Source organism: Argentina anserina, chromosome 7 (genome assembly GCF_933775445.1).
Source record: "Argentina anserina chromosome 7, drPotAnse1.1, whole genome shotgun sequence".
Lineage (NCBI taxonomy): Eukaryota > Viridiplantae > Streptophyta > Magnoliopsida > Rosales > Rosaceae > Argentina > Argentina anserina.
In genome coordinates this window covers 4,791,950-4,807,379 of record NC_065878.1, presented here as the reverse complement: position 1 = coordinate 4,807,379, position 15,430 = coordinate 4,791,950, and the positions used below count along the sequence as shown (strand labels likewise).

The 15,430-nt window shown below is 37.3% G+C and overlaps 1 protein-coding gene across 1 annotated transcript; it reads left to right on the top strand.

Annotated features, from left to right (window-relative positions):
• Positions 1-7,860: 7,860 nt before the first annotated feature.
• Positions 7,861-10,248, top strand: LOC126803246 (porphobilinogen deaminase, chloroplastic). Its single transcript, XM_050531039.1, has 5 exons — positions 7,861-8,211; positions 8,321-8,726; positions 8,839-9,045; positions 9,494-9,671; positions 9,791-10,248. Exons 1-5 carry the CDS (start codon positions 7,994-7,996, stop codon positions 9,901-9,903), a joined length of 1,122 nt encoding a protein of 373 aa, XP_050386996.1. The 5' UTR covers positions 7,861-7,993; the 3' UTR covers positions 9,904-10,248.
• Positions 10,249-15,430: the final 5,182 nt, after the last annotated feature.

The following is a 15,430-nucleotide window of genomic DNA, read 5'->3' as shown; positions in this document are numbered from 1 at the left end:
GTTCATTGTGGCAATTATGGTTCTCACCAAGCTGGTCCAAAGATGAGATGGCTCATTCGCCGCTATGGTTTCTATTGGCCTACCATACTCAAGGACTGCATCAGCTTTGCGCAAGGTTGCATCGAATGTCAAATGCATGGACCAGTTTAGCATGTGCCAGACGTTCCTCTACAACCAATAATTAAACCTTGGCCGGGTCGTGGTTGGGCTTTAAACTTTATTGGGGAGATTCATCCACAGATTTCTCCACCAAGTGGGTCGAGGCCATACCAGTCAGGACGACATCTTCAGAGGTGATCACTGACTTTATCTTCAAATATATTCTCACCAGGTATGGCATTCTAGAGTGTTTGGTAGTAGACAGGGGGCAGGTTTCATGGCTGAAAAGACTCAGAAGTTCTTAGCTAGCTATGGGATCAAGTTTCTGCATTCCAGTCCTTATTATGCTCAAGCAAATGGTCAAGCAGAAGCTAGCAACCGCGTCGTTATGTCTATACAGATTTGGATCACACGTTATGGGCTTATCGAACTTCCAAACAGACTCCAACTGGTACTACACCTTATGCTTTGATGTATGGACATGATGCAGTGCTTCCTATTTAGCTTAATGTTCAGTCGCTGAGGGTTCGCGAGCAGCACCAGTTGATTGGCGAGGACTATGTCTAGGCTATGTATCAAGAGCATGAGGATTTGGATTCTCGCCGGATGGAAGCCCTCGACAGCCTTATGGCAGAAAAGCAGAAGATAGCACGACTATATGACAAACGCACGAGAGGACGCAGCTTTGGAGTTGGAGACTTAGTGTGGAAAGCTTGTTTGCCCTACGGCGAGCGAGTTGATGGTCGTGGTAAATGGTCTGCTAAGTGGGATGGTCCTTTTGTGATTGATCGAGTAATGGGCAAAGGCGCTTACTACCTTCGCGACACTGATGGGAATGTTCACAGAAATCCCATGAACGGTCGCCATCTTAAGAAGTACTTTCCTAGTGTTTGGGAGTATGAAGATCCACCGGCAGCGGTGCAAGCAACATAACTGGTGTTCGGACTTAGTGTTTCCTTGGTTTCCATCCTTTCAACCAAGTAAACATGGGGGCCACACTATGGATACTCAGTACTTAATGGTCGCGAACCCAGAAAATTTTGATGTTCGCGAACGTTACTACCGGTAGCGAGGCCATAAAGTTTTTTTTTTCGAAACTATCGAGTTTCTGGAACTTTATGAGTTTCATAATCATGCTCCGGCATTTTTTGTAACACATTGGACCAATTCTTGTGGTCCGAAATTGGTTGTAACGTTTGTTACGCAGCAATGAAACAATACAAGTGTTTTTATGAAACAAGTTGTGTTTTATTCATATGACTTTGTGGCCAGAAACTTTATATAAGACCTATACTATCACATGTGAGCTTTAACAAGCTCTGATACCATCTATGCTAGGTGGAAAGGTCTTCACGATTTCTCCTGTTCATCCCACCACCACGAGAAACTTGAGATTAAGCTGCACCAGTTGAAGGCCGATTGGAACCAGCTTGATGCCAAACATAGGTTCTAATTGGAGGACTGGTGGTAGGATAAGGGATCCAGAGCCTTAATTTGTACACTTCTCCTGATGTTCCTTCAAAGAAGGGAGATTGGAGGATATTACACATAGAAGATACAACAGCTCGCATCGCGTATCAAAAGAGGTACATGATGAGCAAGAAGTACCTATTGGGTCTGGTCCTGAATTTGGTTGCCTGCTTCCTGATGCTCGGCGACTAAACCATGATGAATAGGCCGCAGGAAGGGCTGCCATTTCCTCTCTCACTTGTAATCCTTCACTAGGAACAACCCTTAATGCAGGGCAGATCCCTAGTGCTGAACTACAAAGAAGGGAGGATGGGAGGGTGGAATAAGACTCCCACCTCACATTTGAGGGTAGAATAAGACTCTCAAAAATTGCTATTGAGTTTGCAAGTCTGGGGGATGAAACTTAAGAAACCTAAGGGGTTTCGAAGGAAGAAATGGAACAGACATGGTTGGAGGCTGCGGGAGAGAGTGTTGTGTGTTCATTCCTTAGGGTTTCATTTTATAGCAGAAGAAACTTCTATTCAAGGGCTGAGATTAGAGATACAGATTTGGAGATCGCGCCCCAGATTTATTGCAGCAATAGTGGTCAAACTAAAACGATTTGAGCGTTTCCGATATTGATTGCTCCTGTTTTCGAGAGTTTGCATTCAAACATAGACGGTGGTGAGTTTAGTTGGGCTTTGGCCTTGAGTCTTTACTTGGGTTTTTTCACGGGTCAAGGAGACTCAAGTAGGGTGAGCAGACAGAGATAAATTGCAATTCTTACTACTAAAATACTTTGTTGTTCAAATTACATTCTATGTCTGACAAGGCGGATATCTAGGAGAAGTTTTCCAGTATCACTGGCTTTATCGCATATCAGGTTGTTGATCCTCCTTTCTTCAGTCACAGAAGCTGCCAGTTGCCTCTTGCGCTCCTGAATTTGGGGTACAGTACTTCTTATTTCTTCCTCCACAGCCTTGAGTTCTCTAGCTTGCTCAGCTTCAAGCTCCGCTATTTGTTGCCGCAATGCACTAATTTGTTGCGAACGGCTGGTCTTGGCATGCTAAAGCTTGGTCTTAAGTTGGGCAGGGCTTTGCGCAATAAAATTTCTAGCATCAGCGTTGTGTTGCGACAGACTCTGAGATTCTAGATGCAAAAGATGAACATTACCACTTAATTGCAAAGCAATAAAAATGGAATGTTGTATCCAACCTCATATTAAAATCACAAAGGACTTTAATAGAAAGTTAATTTGCGAAATCAAAGCTTGCAAGATTATGCGACTAATTTAATATGAAGCACATTAAGATATGTAACAAAACGTAGGCCTGGGACCGGTTCCAAAATAATTATTTTTTCCCAAAACTGGAACCGAAATCAGAAAAGAAAAAACGGTCTGGATTTAGCACCATTTGCTTCCGGAACTGGAACTGCAAATATCATGTCAGTTTTCGGATTTTTACAGTTTTAAAAGTTCATTGTTATATATATTTATCTCCAAGCCTTAAACAATAACCACATAAAAATACCAACATCAAAATGCAAATACATAACGTCAACAACCTCTCTAATACAATTACCAAATGATCAACAATTAACATACTCAATTATTTCAAAAACAATTGAGAGAGAGAGAGAGAATGCTTACTTATGACAATTTAGATTTTAAGAAGTAACAAAATAATAGAGGAAGTCAGACAGAGGAAGTGAGGAAGTAAGGGCATAGGGCAAAATGAATTGGGATTTTTAGTTTATATATTGATTAGTAGGAATCTAAGAAGTAAAGAAAATAAAGTGATGAGGGAGGCAGCGATAAAACATGTTTCTTTTAGGGGTTTTTCTTATATAGTTGTGAAGACTCAGTTTTAACGATTCCAAAATTATTTTTAAAAATAGGAACTGAAATTGAATCGAATTGGTTGTTTCGGTGCGGTTTTTCTAGATTTAGTAATTTATTTATTTTTAGAATTGAATTGATTCGACCATTTCGGTGCGGTTCTGATGGTTCTAAACGGTTCTCGGGTCTAAAGTCTCGAGCCTAACAAAAAGATCATTGCAGATTTAAAATACTACAATTTGCTAAACAAAGCAAATAAATTCTCAAAAGATTAATAATTACAACTATGAAGGTGGAAATGGCGAATGTTCAAATGGTACCAGAAGATTATTACTTATGACAAAAGTGATTGAATCCATTGGTTCAATCTACTATATTCAACTAAACTCTTGTACTTTTAACCATTTTGGTAGTGATAAGATTATTTTCTTGTTGCATGTACCAATCTACCTAGAAGTTTCAGATGACTTAGTAATTATACTCCTAAGTTAACTAATTGGTTAAGTATTCATAAAGTATAAATACAATCATACTCATAAGAGTTGAAACATTCACTGCCTCATACTTAAACTTCAGTAGCTTGAACTGTACTTCTCAACTTTTTTATAATCAAAAATCAATTCAGTTTTAACTTACATCTAATTTAGTTTTGTTGAGAAGAGTGGAAGAACTACAGAGATGTGCACAATTGATCCACTAAGTAACAATGAACAGATTAAATTTAATCTTTCGTATTGTTGGACTCCTGTATAAGTGAACAGGAAAAATATGAAGCCATAATGCCCAAAACATTTGCAGCTGCACTAAGTTTGATGCCTAATGTGAATATGTCAAGCCTGATGTCATTCTCTTCCATTTCACACATCAAACTGTGAAATTTCTCCTTGTTTCCAGTCTTATAATATAAATTGAGCAAAACATTGTATTGTAATGACGTCTTGGCAATCCCTAAATTCCTTAACTTATGAAGGTATAATAAATATTTTCTTTCACTTTTTCGAAGAAAACAAAGTTGTACTTCTTGTATACACCGCATTGTTTGATTAATTTATCACGGATACCGTTATTCAAAATATTATGTTGTTCGATGTATTATATTATTTTTATTTGATAATAATTAAATCAATAAAATTCTTCATTGAAATCCTCAAAATGTAAAATTTATTATATAAATTAAGTCATTATTAATTTACATATTCGATGGGGTCTATGTAAATTCTAAAACTTCTATTATCTTATAAATTTAGCGAATTATTAATTTAGCACCATAAACCCAAAATGTATTATTTTAACGAGGTTATTAATTAATTGAGTATTAATTTAACGAGGTTCTACTGTATACCTTTCTAAAAATTGATTCTTTGTGCTATAAACTGTTGTGAAAAGGTGGGTACAATTTTGGCCATGTAAGTCTAGTTTTCTAGGTTGGGAGTGTCATAGACTGATAGGGATAACTCTTATTGTCAGTCTTTTAGAGTGTATTATCTTTTTGGTGCTTACTGAATAAAATCTCGCATGACTTCGTACTAAAAAAATACATGAAAACTCACCAATATATGAGATTTTGTTATGAAGAAATGTGCTCAAACGTGACCTTTCAGGAAATCTAAATAGAATATTTTATTGAATAAATAAGTGCTCTATTAAATAGGAGAATACATAAAAGATATATCTCAAATGTGGGATTATATTCCACTTACAAAGATTTAAAGAAATAACCAAGTACAATAATTTAACTCATACAAAGACTAAGCATACATATGAGAAACATATTCTTCACAACACTCTACCTTGTGCATTTTGGACGTAGAGTTTGGTTTTTTTTTTGTGTTGCCTTGCCTTGCTAAAAGCCTACCAAGTAACAAAAATCACTGCGGGAAAAACAAACCTTGGTCGAATGGCAAAGAGCACAACACACCACTTCTCAATTGAGATAATCATTGGCATGTGAGAGCTAGGTAACTCCCCTTGATGTTTCTGCATCTCCCCTGAGTGCTGGAACAATCTTTCAAGATATTAGAAAACATCTTCAATCTGATATTTTTAACATGCTCCTAAAACATGGACTTCAGAAGCGACTTCATGAACAAGTCTACCATGGAATCTTCTGAATAAGTTTGCTTCACTTGGATCTTCAGGAATTCTTGTTGTTGCTTATTATAGAAGAACCACAGCGAGATATGATTGGTGTTGCCTCCCTTAATTTGAGCTTGATTCATTTGCTTGATACAAGATGCATTGTCTTCAGGGGGAGTGTTGGTTCATCCATATGTGTGATGAACCTTAAACCACATCTACTCTGCATATGTATGATGATGGACCTTAACCATACACACTCACACACAGCTTTATGGAGAGCATGATCTCTGCTTGATTAGATGAAGTGGTGACCATATTCATGTCATGCCCCAATCCCTAGATGGGTTTAAGGCACCAGACGCCGGTCTCAACGAACAACTTAATGTTATAGTGTGAAATGTGAGTAAAAACGGCTCTTCACTCTAGGCTCTTCCAATCCATTCTCAACTCAACAAAACCTACACTTCTTTTCACTAGTCTTCTCGAAATACTCATTACCTCGTACACACAAGAACAAGGAATCTATAAGGGTGAGTTTAGGCTTAGTAGGGTCCAACCTTTTTAGGTTAATGTTAAGTAGAGTCATCATTTGGCCCGCGGGCCTAAAATCCGTTAGATGGATTGGTCAAAAGCCAATCAAAGCTCGGCCTAATTAGCATAAGGCTGGGTAGAGGCCGAGGGTTTAAAGCCTAGGCGTGGTCTAAGGCCCAGCCCATTGGAGCCCTTAAGGCCAAAGCCCAGCCCGGCACTAAATAGGCCACCCAAAAGCCTGCTCGAAGCCCATTTGTTTTTTAAACTAATAGTTTTATATGTAATTATTTGTCAAATATGCCAATTAATTAAATTATATATTTTTTTATATTTTGTACTATATTTAGCTCAATAAGTACCACATCCTAATTTTTTCTTAATAAATATATATTACACATAAATATAAAAGGCCCAGCCCGGCTCATTCAAAAAGTCCATAAGACCCGAGCCTATGGGTAGCCCGTAAGCTCGTGGGTCTTGGTCTTATTAGAAAGCCCGGCTTGAGTCCATTGGTAATTGGCCGGGCCATGGCCGGGCCGGGCCCATTGCCGACCCTTAATCTTCACTATGTTTCTCAAATAAGTTACTAACCAAAAACATATAATTGGCAATAATTAGATGCATGAGTGCAAATGAACTTCTTCCACTTAATTACTGCAATCAAATCATATACTAAAACATTGAGCTTACATGTCCCATACAGTGTAGATATTTTATAATATGATCTAACGTATATAAAGTTATAAACCAATAATTTCTCGATGCATGTCCCTCATTTTCTAGTCATTTTGTTAATCTCATGGTCTTCCAAAGCCAAAACCCAAAAAGATTGTTTTATCCACTTCCGAGTCGAAGGGACATACTTTCCCCACGTTTCTGCACGTTGGGCTGACCATATATCTTGGCATGCCCTATGAGAAATCTCAATTATGCAAAAGACATTATTTTCTCTCAATCTCATTCTCAACTTTCCACATTCTCCTCTCTAAAAGGACGTGAATTTTTCAATTCTTATATGCCTTTGTGTGTCTATGATTGATCACCATGGTTGGCCTTGTTGGTAGCGGTATAGGAGAGCGTTGGAAGGATGGTGCTATTGTATCCTCCTTCTAGTCTTTGTGTGTTGCATCTTATCGCCCAGATTTCAATGGTGGTTGGGAGATTCTCGGCGTCGGTGTTAAATTAGTTTTCCTGGCAGTGTCGCATATTTTGCTTGTTGTTTAGAGACTGGTTTGGGCTAGGGAAGCATCGGCAATGAGACTGAAGATCATTGGGTGGTCGTCAGCGTCGAAGCGGGCGTCAAAGTCTAAGTGGACAACCATTGGTCAAGGGTTTTTTTTAGGCTTGGGTCTCTCAGATATGGGCTCACGCTGGGGCAAGTTCCATCAGCCCAAGTCTGGGCTTATCTCTAGAGCTCTCATGGTGCTCTTGATGGGCCCAACAGTCCTAAAAATTGGTTTTTCTTCATGGGTCAATCCCTCATGCGTAAAGTAGTTACGGCTCTAAAAAAGTTAGATTTATCTAGCGGATGAGTTCTGGTTCTTATTTTTGGAGCTTATTTTTAATAACCTTAAGGTCGCGTTTGGCGGGGCTTATAAGCTCCTTCTCTTATAAGATGAGGAGTTTTGGGTGTTTGGTAAAGACACACACATCTTACTTTTCTTAAAAGTCACGGGGACGTTTTCAAGAGATAAGCAAAAGCTTCCTAAGTCTTTACTCTTTACTCGACTATACTATTACGGCGCCTCAAAACCTTATTTTTAACTTTTAAGTGAAAATAAAAGAGAGACTTTGGGTGGGGGTCTGGAAAAGTGGAAGGAGTTGAGACGCCAGCGTGGTAGTGAGAGGAAACGAAAAAGAAATCCCATTATCCTATCTCCGTCAACAAAACAACCCATTTCTGTGTTTTTACACAAACCCATCTCGATCCCAATCTCTATCTCCTCTCTTTTTCTCTCTCTCAAACACTCAAAGATCCAATCTTTCTCTCATGCCATGGGAGCCCTGTATGCTTCTGCCTCCACCTGTTCCAGTTCCTCATCTCTCCCTTTATGTCCTGTCAACTTTGCCCGCGCATCTCTCAAGACTCCCCGGACTTTGGCTTTTCCCAGCTGCATCAGAAAACACACTCATGTCGCCAGAGCCTCTGTAGCAGTTGAGCAGCAGACCCATAATTCCAAAGTCGCTCTTATCAAAATTGGCACCAGAGGAAGGTACTTTGGTTTTGCTTCACTTCTGTCTTCATTTTGCTTCAAAGTTCAGAACTTGGTACGAACCCATGTCATGGTTTTTGTTTTCATACTCTTTTCCTGTATAGGATAGCCCACTAGCTCTTGCTCAAGCTTATCAAACAAAAGAAAAGCTCATTGCATCACATCCCCACTTGGCTGAAGAGGGGGCAATTGAAATTGTGATTATCAAAACTACTGGTGATAAGATACTGAGCCAACCACTGGCCGATATCGGCGGCAAGGGGTTGTTCACCAAGGAGATTGATGAGGCATTGATAAATGGTGACATTGACATTGCTGTACACTCCATGAAAGATGTACCTACTTTGTTACCCGACAAGACCATTTTGCCCTGCAATCTCCCACGAGAGGACGTTCGAGATGCATTTATATGCTTAACTGCTTCTTCGCTAGGAGAACTACCGGCTGGTAGCATTATTGGTACTGCTTCGCTTAGACGAAAGTCGCAGATACTCCATAGATATCCGTCGCTTAAAGTAAGTTACCATGTCCTGTCACATTTGACAAGTAGTTAGCATGTATTAATTTAATAGGTTCTGAAATGTTTCATTACTTGTGATTCATATTTTGGTCAATGTCATGTTGCAGGTAGAGGAGAACTTTCGGGGTAATGTCCAGACTAGGTTGAAGAAACTTAATGAGAAGGTTGTTGAAGCTACCTTATTGGCGTTAGCTGGGCTGAAACGTCTGAATATGACGGAAAATGTCACTTCAGTCCTTTCACTAGACGAAATGCTTCCTGCTGTTGCCCAAGGGGCAATTGGAATTGCCTGCCGAAGCAATGACGATAAAATGGTGTGTTAATTTTTTATTTTCAAATTTAAAGCTAAAAATTTGGATGATTTTGTCACTTTTGTATTAGTTGTGTCATTAGACAGGGAAGCATATAAGCTTGTTTTCTGTGAATGTCATAGGTGTAGCTAAAAATCATGGATGAAGCAAATTTAGTACGTGGACAGATTGTATTTTGAAAATGAGTAGACAGATGGTCCTTTTTTTTTTTTGAAAGGTGATAGATAGTCTTTATTCTGTATTTATCATGCTGAAGTATGACACTTTAATTAGGGATCTATCTTAGATGTTAATAAATGCATCCTGTTGTCATAATTTACCACCAACGTGAATCAATTTATGTCAAAGGAGGAATATATTGACCGGTCAGATCCATACAAAATTATAATATTTATGCCTTGATAAACTTGCACTTTGCCTCACTAAGCTCTATTTCAATTTTTCATCACAGGCTGAATATATTGACAAATTGAATCATGAAGAAACAAGACTAGCTGTTGCATGTGAGAGGGCATTTCTTTTAACCCTGGATGGGTCTTGCCGAACTCCTATTGCTGGGTATGCCAGCAAAGATGCCGATGGTAACTGCATATTCAAAGGCTTGGTAGCCTCCCCTGATGGAACCCGTGGTATGCTCTTGCTCATGCCTTAATAAAAATAGGCTCAGATGTCTTTATTTTCTCATTCTCCAATTTGAATAATCTTCCACAGCAATTAATGACGCTTCCTTTTTTTGTCTGATTTTCAGTACTTGAGACGTCTAGGAAAGGCCTGTATGCTTATAAGGAGATGATGGAGATAGGTAAGGATGCAGGTCAGGAACTTCTTAAACTGGCAGGTCCTGGTTTCTTTGGTTGTTAAAGCGCAGAGGACTGACATAATATTAAAGGAAAGAAGGAACTAGGAATGAACGGTTTCTCCTCCTTTGTATCCAATTTTCGTGATTTCCACCAATAGAATGAGAGTAGTAAGGTTTCTTTAATATCATCCCCTTAGATAGTATCTTTCTTAATTTTATTCTATTTCTTTTTATTATTTTTATCATTGCTAAAATGGTGGTTGATTTGAACAAAGGATGATTGTTTCAGTGTTGTTGTACATTAGAATTTAGAAGAGAAGTCAGTCGCTCAATAGGCATAGATAGCTTGTTTGGTGTAATCTGAGTTCAATTTTATAGAGAAAGTTTTGCTACTATGACTATCCCACTTAAGCCTTAAAAAGAAATCATTTCTGTTTAATTCTGCAATGTTTGAAAGTTACTTGTAAAAATGAACTTGGATTCTTGCAGTTTATGTAATAAGAGATATTGTACTAATGTAAGCAATTCACATCTGGGAAGCAATTGGTTTGACGATGCTCAGAATTTGAATTGGGATTTTGATCTTTTGTAAAATTGATTTCCCTCACAAATCTTTCTAAAGACACTAGTTAATCCTTCCAAGAGCTGAAAACTTATCTTGTACTGAAGTGTGGGATCCGGTCTGTTATTAATGTGTTGAACCAATATAAGAGCGTGTAGATTAGAACATAGAACATTTCGAACCTGAAACTCATCTTGATTGGTTCGGACAATGGCGGTTAACTAGAAAGTAGAAAGTAGAAACTCATCAGCTCCCAGAAATTTAGGGTTTATATATCGATACCTAACCAGATACCGACTACCATCACCAGCATCAACAGTAGCAGCCGAGTAATCTACCATGGCCTTAAGATGTTTCCCAATACAGTAATCATATTAGTACTTTCCTTGGCTGCCTTCAAAATAACCTTAGCAAAGTTGATGGACTCTTCTTTACCTACACCAGAAGTACTGCGTGGTGTATTTATTTGATGAAGTTCCTGAAACGTTATAGGTAACGATAATCAGAGTTCTCATCTTACTACTCAAAACATTGCCCAACTGATATTGTTACACCATTCCGGTACGCATTTTCACTAGATAGATGGAAATATATCAATTTGCACTTTGTGTTGGTCCAAGTTAACCAAAATGCGGTATTTCATTATACACCCAATTTTTAAAAGCTTTTTTAAGAGAAACTCACTTAGTTTTTTCTTTATTATACACCGAATTATTGTCATTCTCTTTAATCTAAATTACAAAATGTCATTATTAAAAACTGATTAGTCAATCAACAAATTATACTCTCATATACTACCTTAATTATATATTTTCATAGTCCCTTAATAATTGCAATTTTTCTTTTAGTCATCATAAATTTAGAAATAATAGAACATTCCTTAATTACATATTTAAATTTCATAAGCTTTTCAAATTTAAATCAATTCAATATCAAAATCACTTCATGGTGATACAAACTTTCCATTTTTTTAAATAATTTAAACATTCTATTTCATAGGTAGATTTCATATGAACAACAATGCAACCTACGTTTGAGGTAGAGATATAAGTTTTTTTCCTATAAAGTAGGTTTTTTTTAATTATAACCTAATGATTAAGTATGTATCTATATGGATGTTTACATGTTTTCTAGGATTTTTTACATAAACCTGTTTGTTATGTATTCTATCATTCCAAACATCTCTTTCATAAGTTGAATTTGAAATTTATATTGATATGCATGTTTCTATCTATTAGGTATCATAATACAGCGTAACTAATCCGTTAGAATCCACTAACGATAGCCTTGAATCCACAAGACTAGGGTTTCTTAAATCCACGAGAAGTTCTGGAATCCACTATGAAAATTAAGAGAACTCAAAAGTTTTAAAATATAAAAAATGTCTCATACGGCCACAAGAGGTGGCTTAAGTACTAAAATGAAACCCTAGGGCGCTAACAAAAGCCTAATCAAGCCTATGGGTTAAAATAAAATAAAATCTAAAACAAATAAATTCCAAAATAAATTCGGAAAACACTAAAACTGTTTTGAGGGCCTAAACGACGTTGGATGCCTGAAAAAGCACACACGTCGTTTGGTTTCTATCGCCATTCTCTTTCTGAAAAGATATCATTCGCCCTATTTTGAGCTCGTAGCCTAAACATGAACAATACCGGCATTCCCTTTCTTGCGTCGGTCTATTTGCTCTTAAATTCTTTGTGACATCTATTCTACATCATATCAGTAGTGTAAAAAAAATGTTGAAACCTAGAAAAATTAAGGCTTACCATACAAAAGCTCATGATACAAAAAGAAACTATTTGAGAAAACATATATACATACAGATTGTATGGATAACGACATACATACCTTATTGGTAGATTCAAAAATTGAAACAAACGAATGATACAAATACACAACAAGCTAGTTTGGAATTCTCTCATTGGATGTATAAAAGTTAGAATAGTGTTTGTATTTTAAAACTTTGATATTAGCTATATAAATAAGTTTTTCTCAAAGAAAATTTGAAATCAAATCTTTCAACAATTTAATGTAATGAAAAATTAATGGAATGTTTGAATTAGACATGTAAAATGAAAATTTATAAATAGATGCTAAGATTAAGCAAACCAAAATGATCAAAAGGAAAATAGACTTGTATAAAAAAAAATTGGGTGTAGATTTAAAAAACATTTAGGTGTGGATTTAATTTCAATGAGGGGCTCCAATATTGGGTCTATCTCTAATTTTCTCAAAATTATATAACTGGGGTACTTGGTCTAATATTAGGCCTCATCATTTAGCCCGCGGAGGCCCGCTAGCCCGATAGGCTTTTACCTGGTCCGGCCCGCGAGAAAGCCCGCCAAATAATAAAATATTATACATACATATTTTATTAGGTTTAGAATAAAATTATTGCATTATGAAGTAACTATATCAAGGAAACTTCTTAGGATCGATCGACACTAGCCGATATAATCGGTTTATATATCTAGTGACCTTGTAAAAATTTCATCCAATTCGGACCTCGTTTGACAGTCAGATTTACCGGTAAACCGAATACAACACTAATATGCCATAAAAGAATACCCATTACCAAAATGCGAACACCAAAAGCCGTTTGCATATCTGAAATCAACTAATTTTTATCATCAATTATGTGTGGTCGCACCAAGGAAACCCATTTGGCAAAGTCCCGGTCAATGGAGATTTTAATATGTCAAAACGCCTCTTTTTTGGTTAACCGTAGGTACAGACGGTCAAACCATGTCAAAACGGACAAAATTTTTACCATTTCCCTAAATATATATACTGATTACATCTACTGGTGTCGATCGACCATATTTCGAACTAGAGTTATCGATCGCCGAAGTGTCCACTAATGTATCATAACTTTTATATTAGGTTTATAATAAAACTATCGCATTATGAAGCGACTATTTGAAGGAAACTTCTCGGTGATGGACTTGATTACTCGACATCAATATTTAACCATGAAAGCATCGTAAGTAGTATAAAGCAAGAGGGTATCGTTCACAAACCGGGGATCCAACTAGGGCATAGAATCACAAACATTTAACATGAATTCACATAGATATGAAAGGGTTTGAGATATAAGTTTCGGATCAAAAACAGAAAATAAAGTCTAAACTAATATATACATGTGATCAACTAACCAACACATAAGCAATCACCAAACAAATCATGTAAGAACAAAGCCATTGAAATCTATTCTCAATCATGTTCATTCCGTAGGTATCAAGGTTCAACTTAAGTTCAATCATGCATCAAGTTCCTACTTGGTTCCTAATACATGGATACATTCAGCTCAACTACTTGTCTTGCAACGAAATCTAACATACCAATTCATAATGCAATTACGTATCACATAAAAAAATCAACATGTTTAAGCACCTATCCAATGTCGAACTTAGGATCAAAATCGGTGGACTAACAAAGAATAAACAACTAATCAACTACTTGTATCAAAATCGTTACTAACTTTGAATGATTAACATATGCAACATCAACTACTTGTCTTAATCACACATGCAATATAAGAACACACCGAAAATTAATCAAGAACATGAACAAGAACTCACGGCATAAAATTTAAAAACATTGAATAGATATCGAAATCTTCATATCATTACACAATTCGAAAGTCACAACTATCTCATAGACAAGATCGAAATAAACTTCAACAAAGCAAAAACAGAAATCATCCAAGAACAAGAACATAGAAAACCGAAATAAAACATGAAGATTATAGAGTTACACTTTGAAATATTCCTACGGGGTTTATTCTAAGAAAACGAAGATCCTAGGCTACTTGCGTCGGATCCAAAGGATCGAGAATGATGAATTTCGGTTTTTAGGATTCTTGGTGGATGAGGGACTGATTCAGCAGAGCTATGGCTTGTGCTTGTGTGCAAGGTTAATGATGATTGAATGGTGAGGCCGGCCTCTATATATAGGAGACAATAAACCTTTCATGCCATCCCATTTAGGAGATAGAATTGGATTGGAAAGCTGAAATCGTCTTTGATATGGACTTTGATTCATGTACTCCAAATTCAACTTGATGTAGGAAACCAAATCCAATAGGGAAACATATAGGCTGCACGGCATCTATCCTCCTTCAACTAGAAATCGCTAGGCCGGCCTCTCTTCTCCTCTTACAACTTGGACATGACTTCCTTGTCTCACTAGGAATGCATCACTACTCCTTGTCCAAATATGATTTGTCTTTCCTGAAAAGAATTCGACGATTAAGGAATAGGAAAGTATAGTCCTAGTCGAGTAAGGAATCCTAGCTTAATAAGGATTTCTAACACTTAGCACAATTTCATCATCAATTCATCCAAATTCGACATAGCTCTACTAAAACATACAAATGACAAATATGAACCTAAAACAACTAAATAAGAAGTAACAAAACATAAAAATATGGCATATATACATTAAGAACGTCACACTATGTCTCGGGATCGATCGACACCAGCCAATGTAATCGGTATATATATTTAGTGACCCTGTAAAAATTTCATCCAATTCAGACCTTGTTTTACCGTCAGAATTTCCGGTAAACCGGAAACGCTACTAATATGCCCTAAAGGAGGACCAATTACAAAGATGCGAACGCCGAAAGCCGTTTACATATCTGAAATCACCTAATTTTTGTTACCTATCCTGCATGGTCGCACTGAGAAAACTCATTTAGCAATACCCCAGTCAATGGGGTTTCAATATGTCAAAACGCCTCTTTTTTGGTTGACCGTAGGTATGAACGATCAAACCATGTCCAAAACGGACGAAATTTTTACAGGGTTCCTAAATATATATACCGATCACAACTGCTAGTGTAGATCCTCTATCTTTCAAACTGGAGTGGGCGATTGCGTAAGTCTCCACTTAGGCCTCATCATTTAGCCCACGGAGGCCCGCAAGCCCGACGGGCTTTTACCCGGCCCAGCCCGCGAGAAAGCCCGCCAAAGCCCGCTTCCGTGGGTAGAGGGCCGGGCTTAAATTAGAGGTGTGAAACC

Coding starts and splice junctions, on each gene's coding strand:
- LOC126803246 (XM_050531039.1), top strand. CDS start 7,994: ATGGGAGCCCTGTATGCTTCTGCCTCCACCTGTTCCAGTTCCTCATCT. Junction 8,212..8,320: donor AAAATTGGCACCAGAGGAAG/GTACTTTGGTTT, acceptor TGTATAGGATAG/CCCACTAGCTCTTGCTCAAG. Junction 8,727..8,838: donor ATAGATATCCGTCGCTTAAA/GTAAGTTACCAT, acceptor GTCATGTTGCAG/GTAGAGGAGAACTTTCGGGG.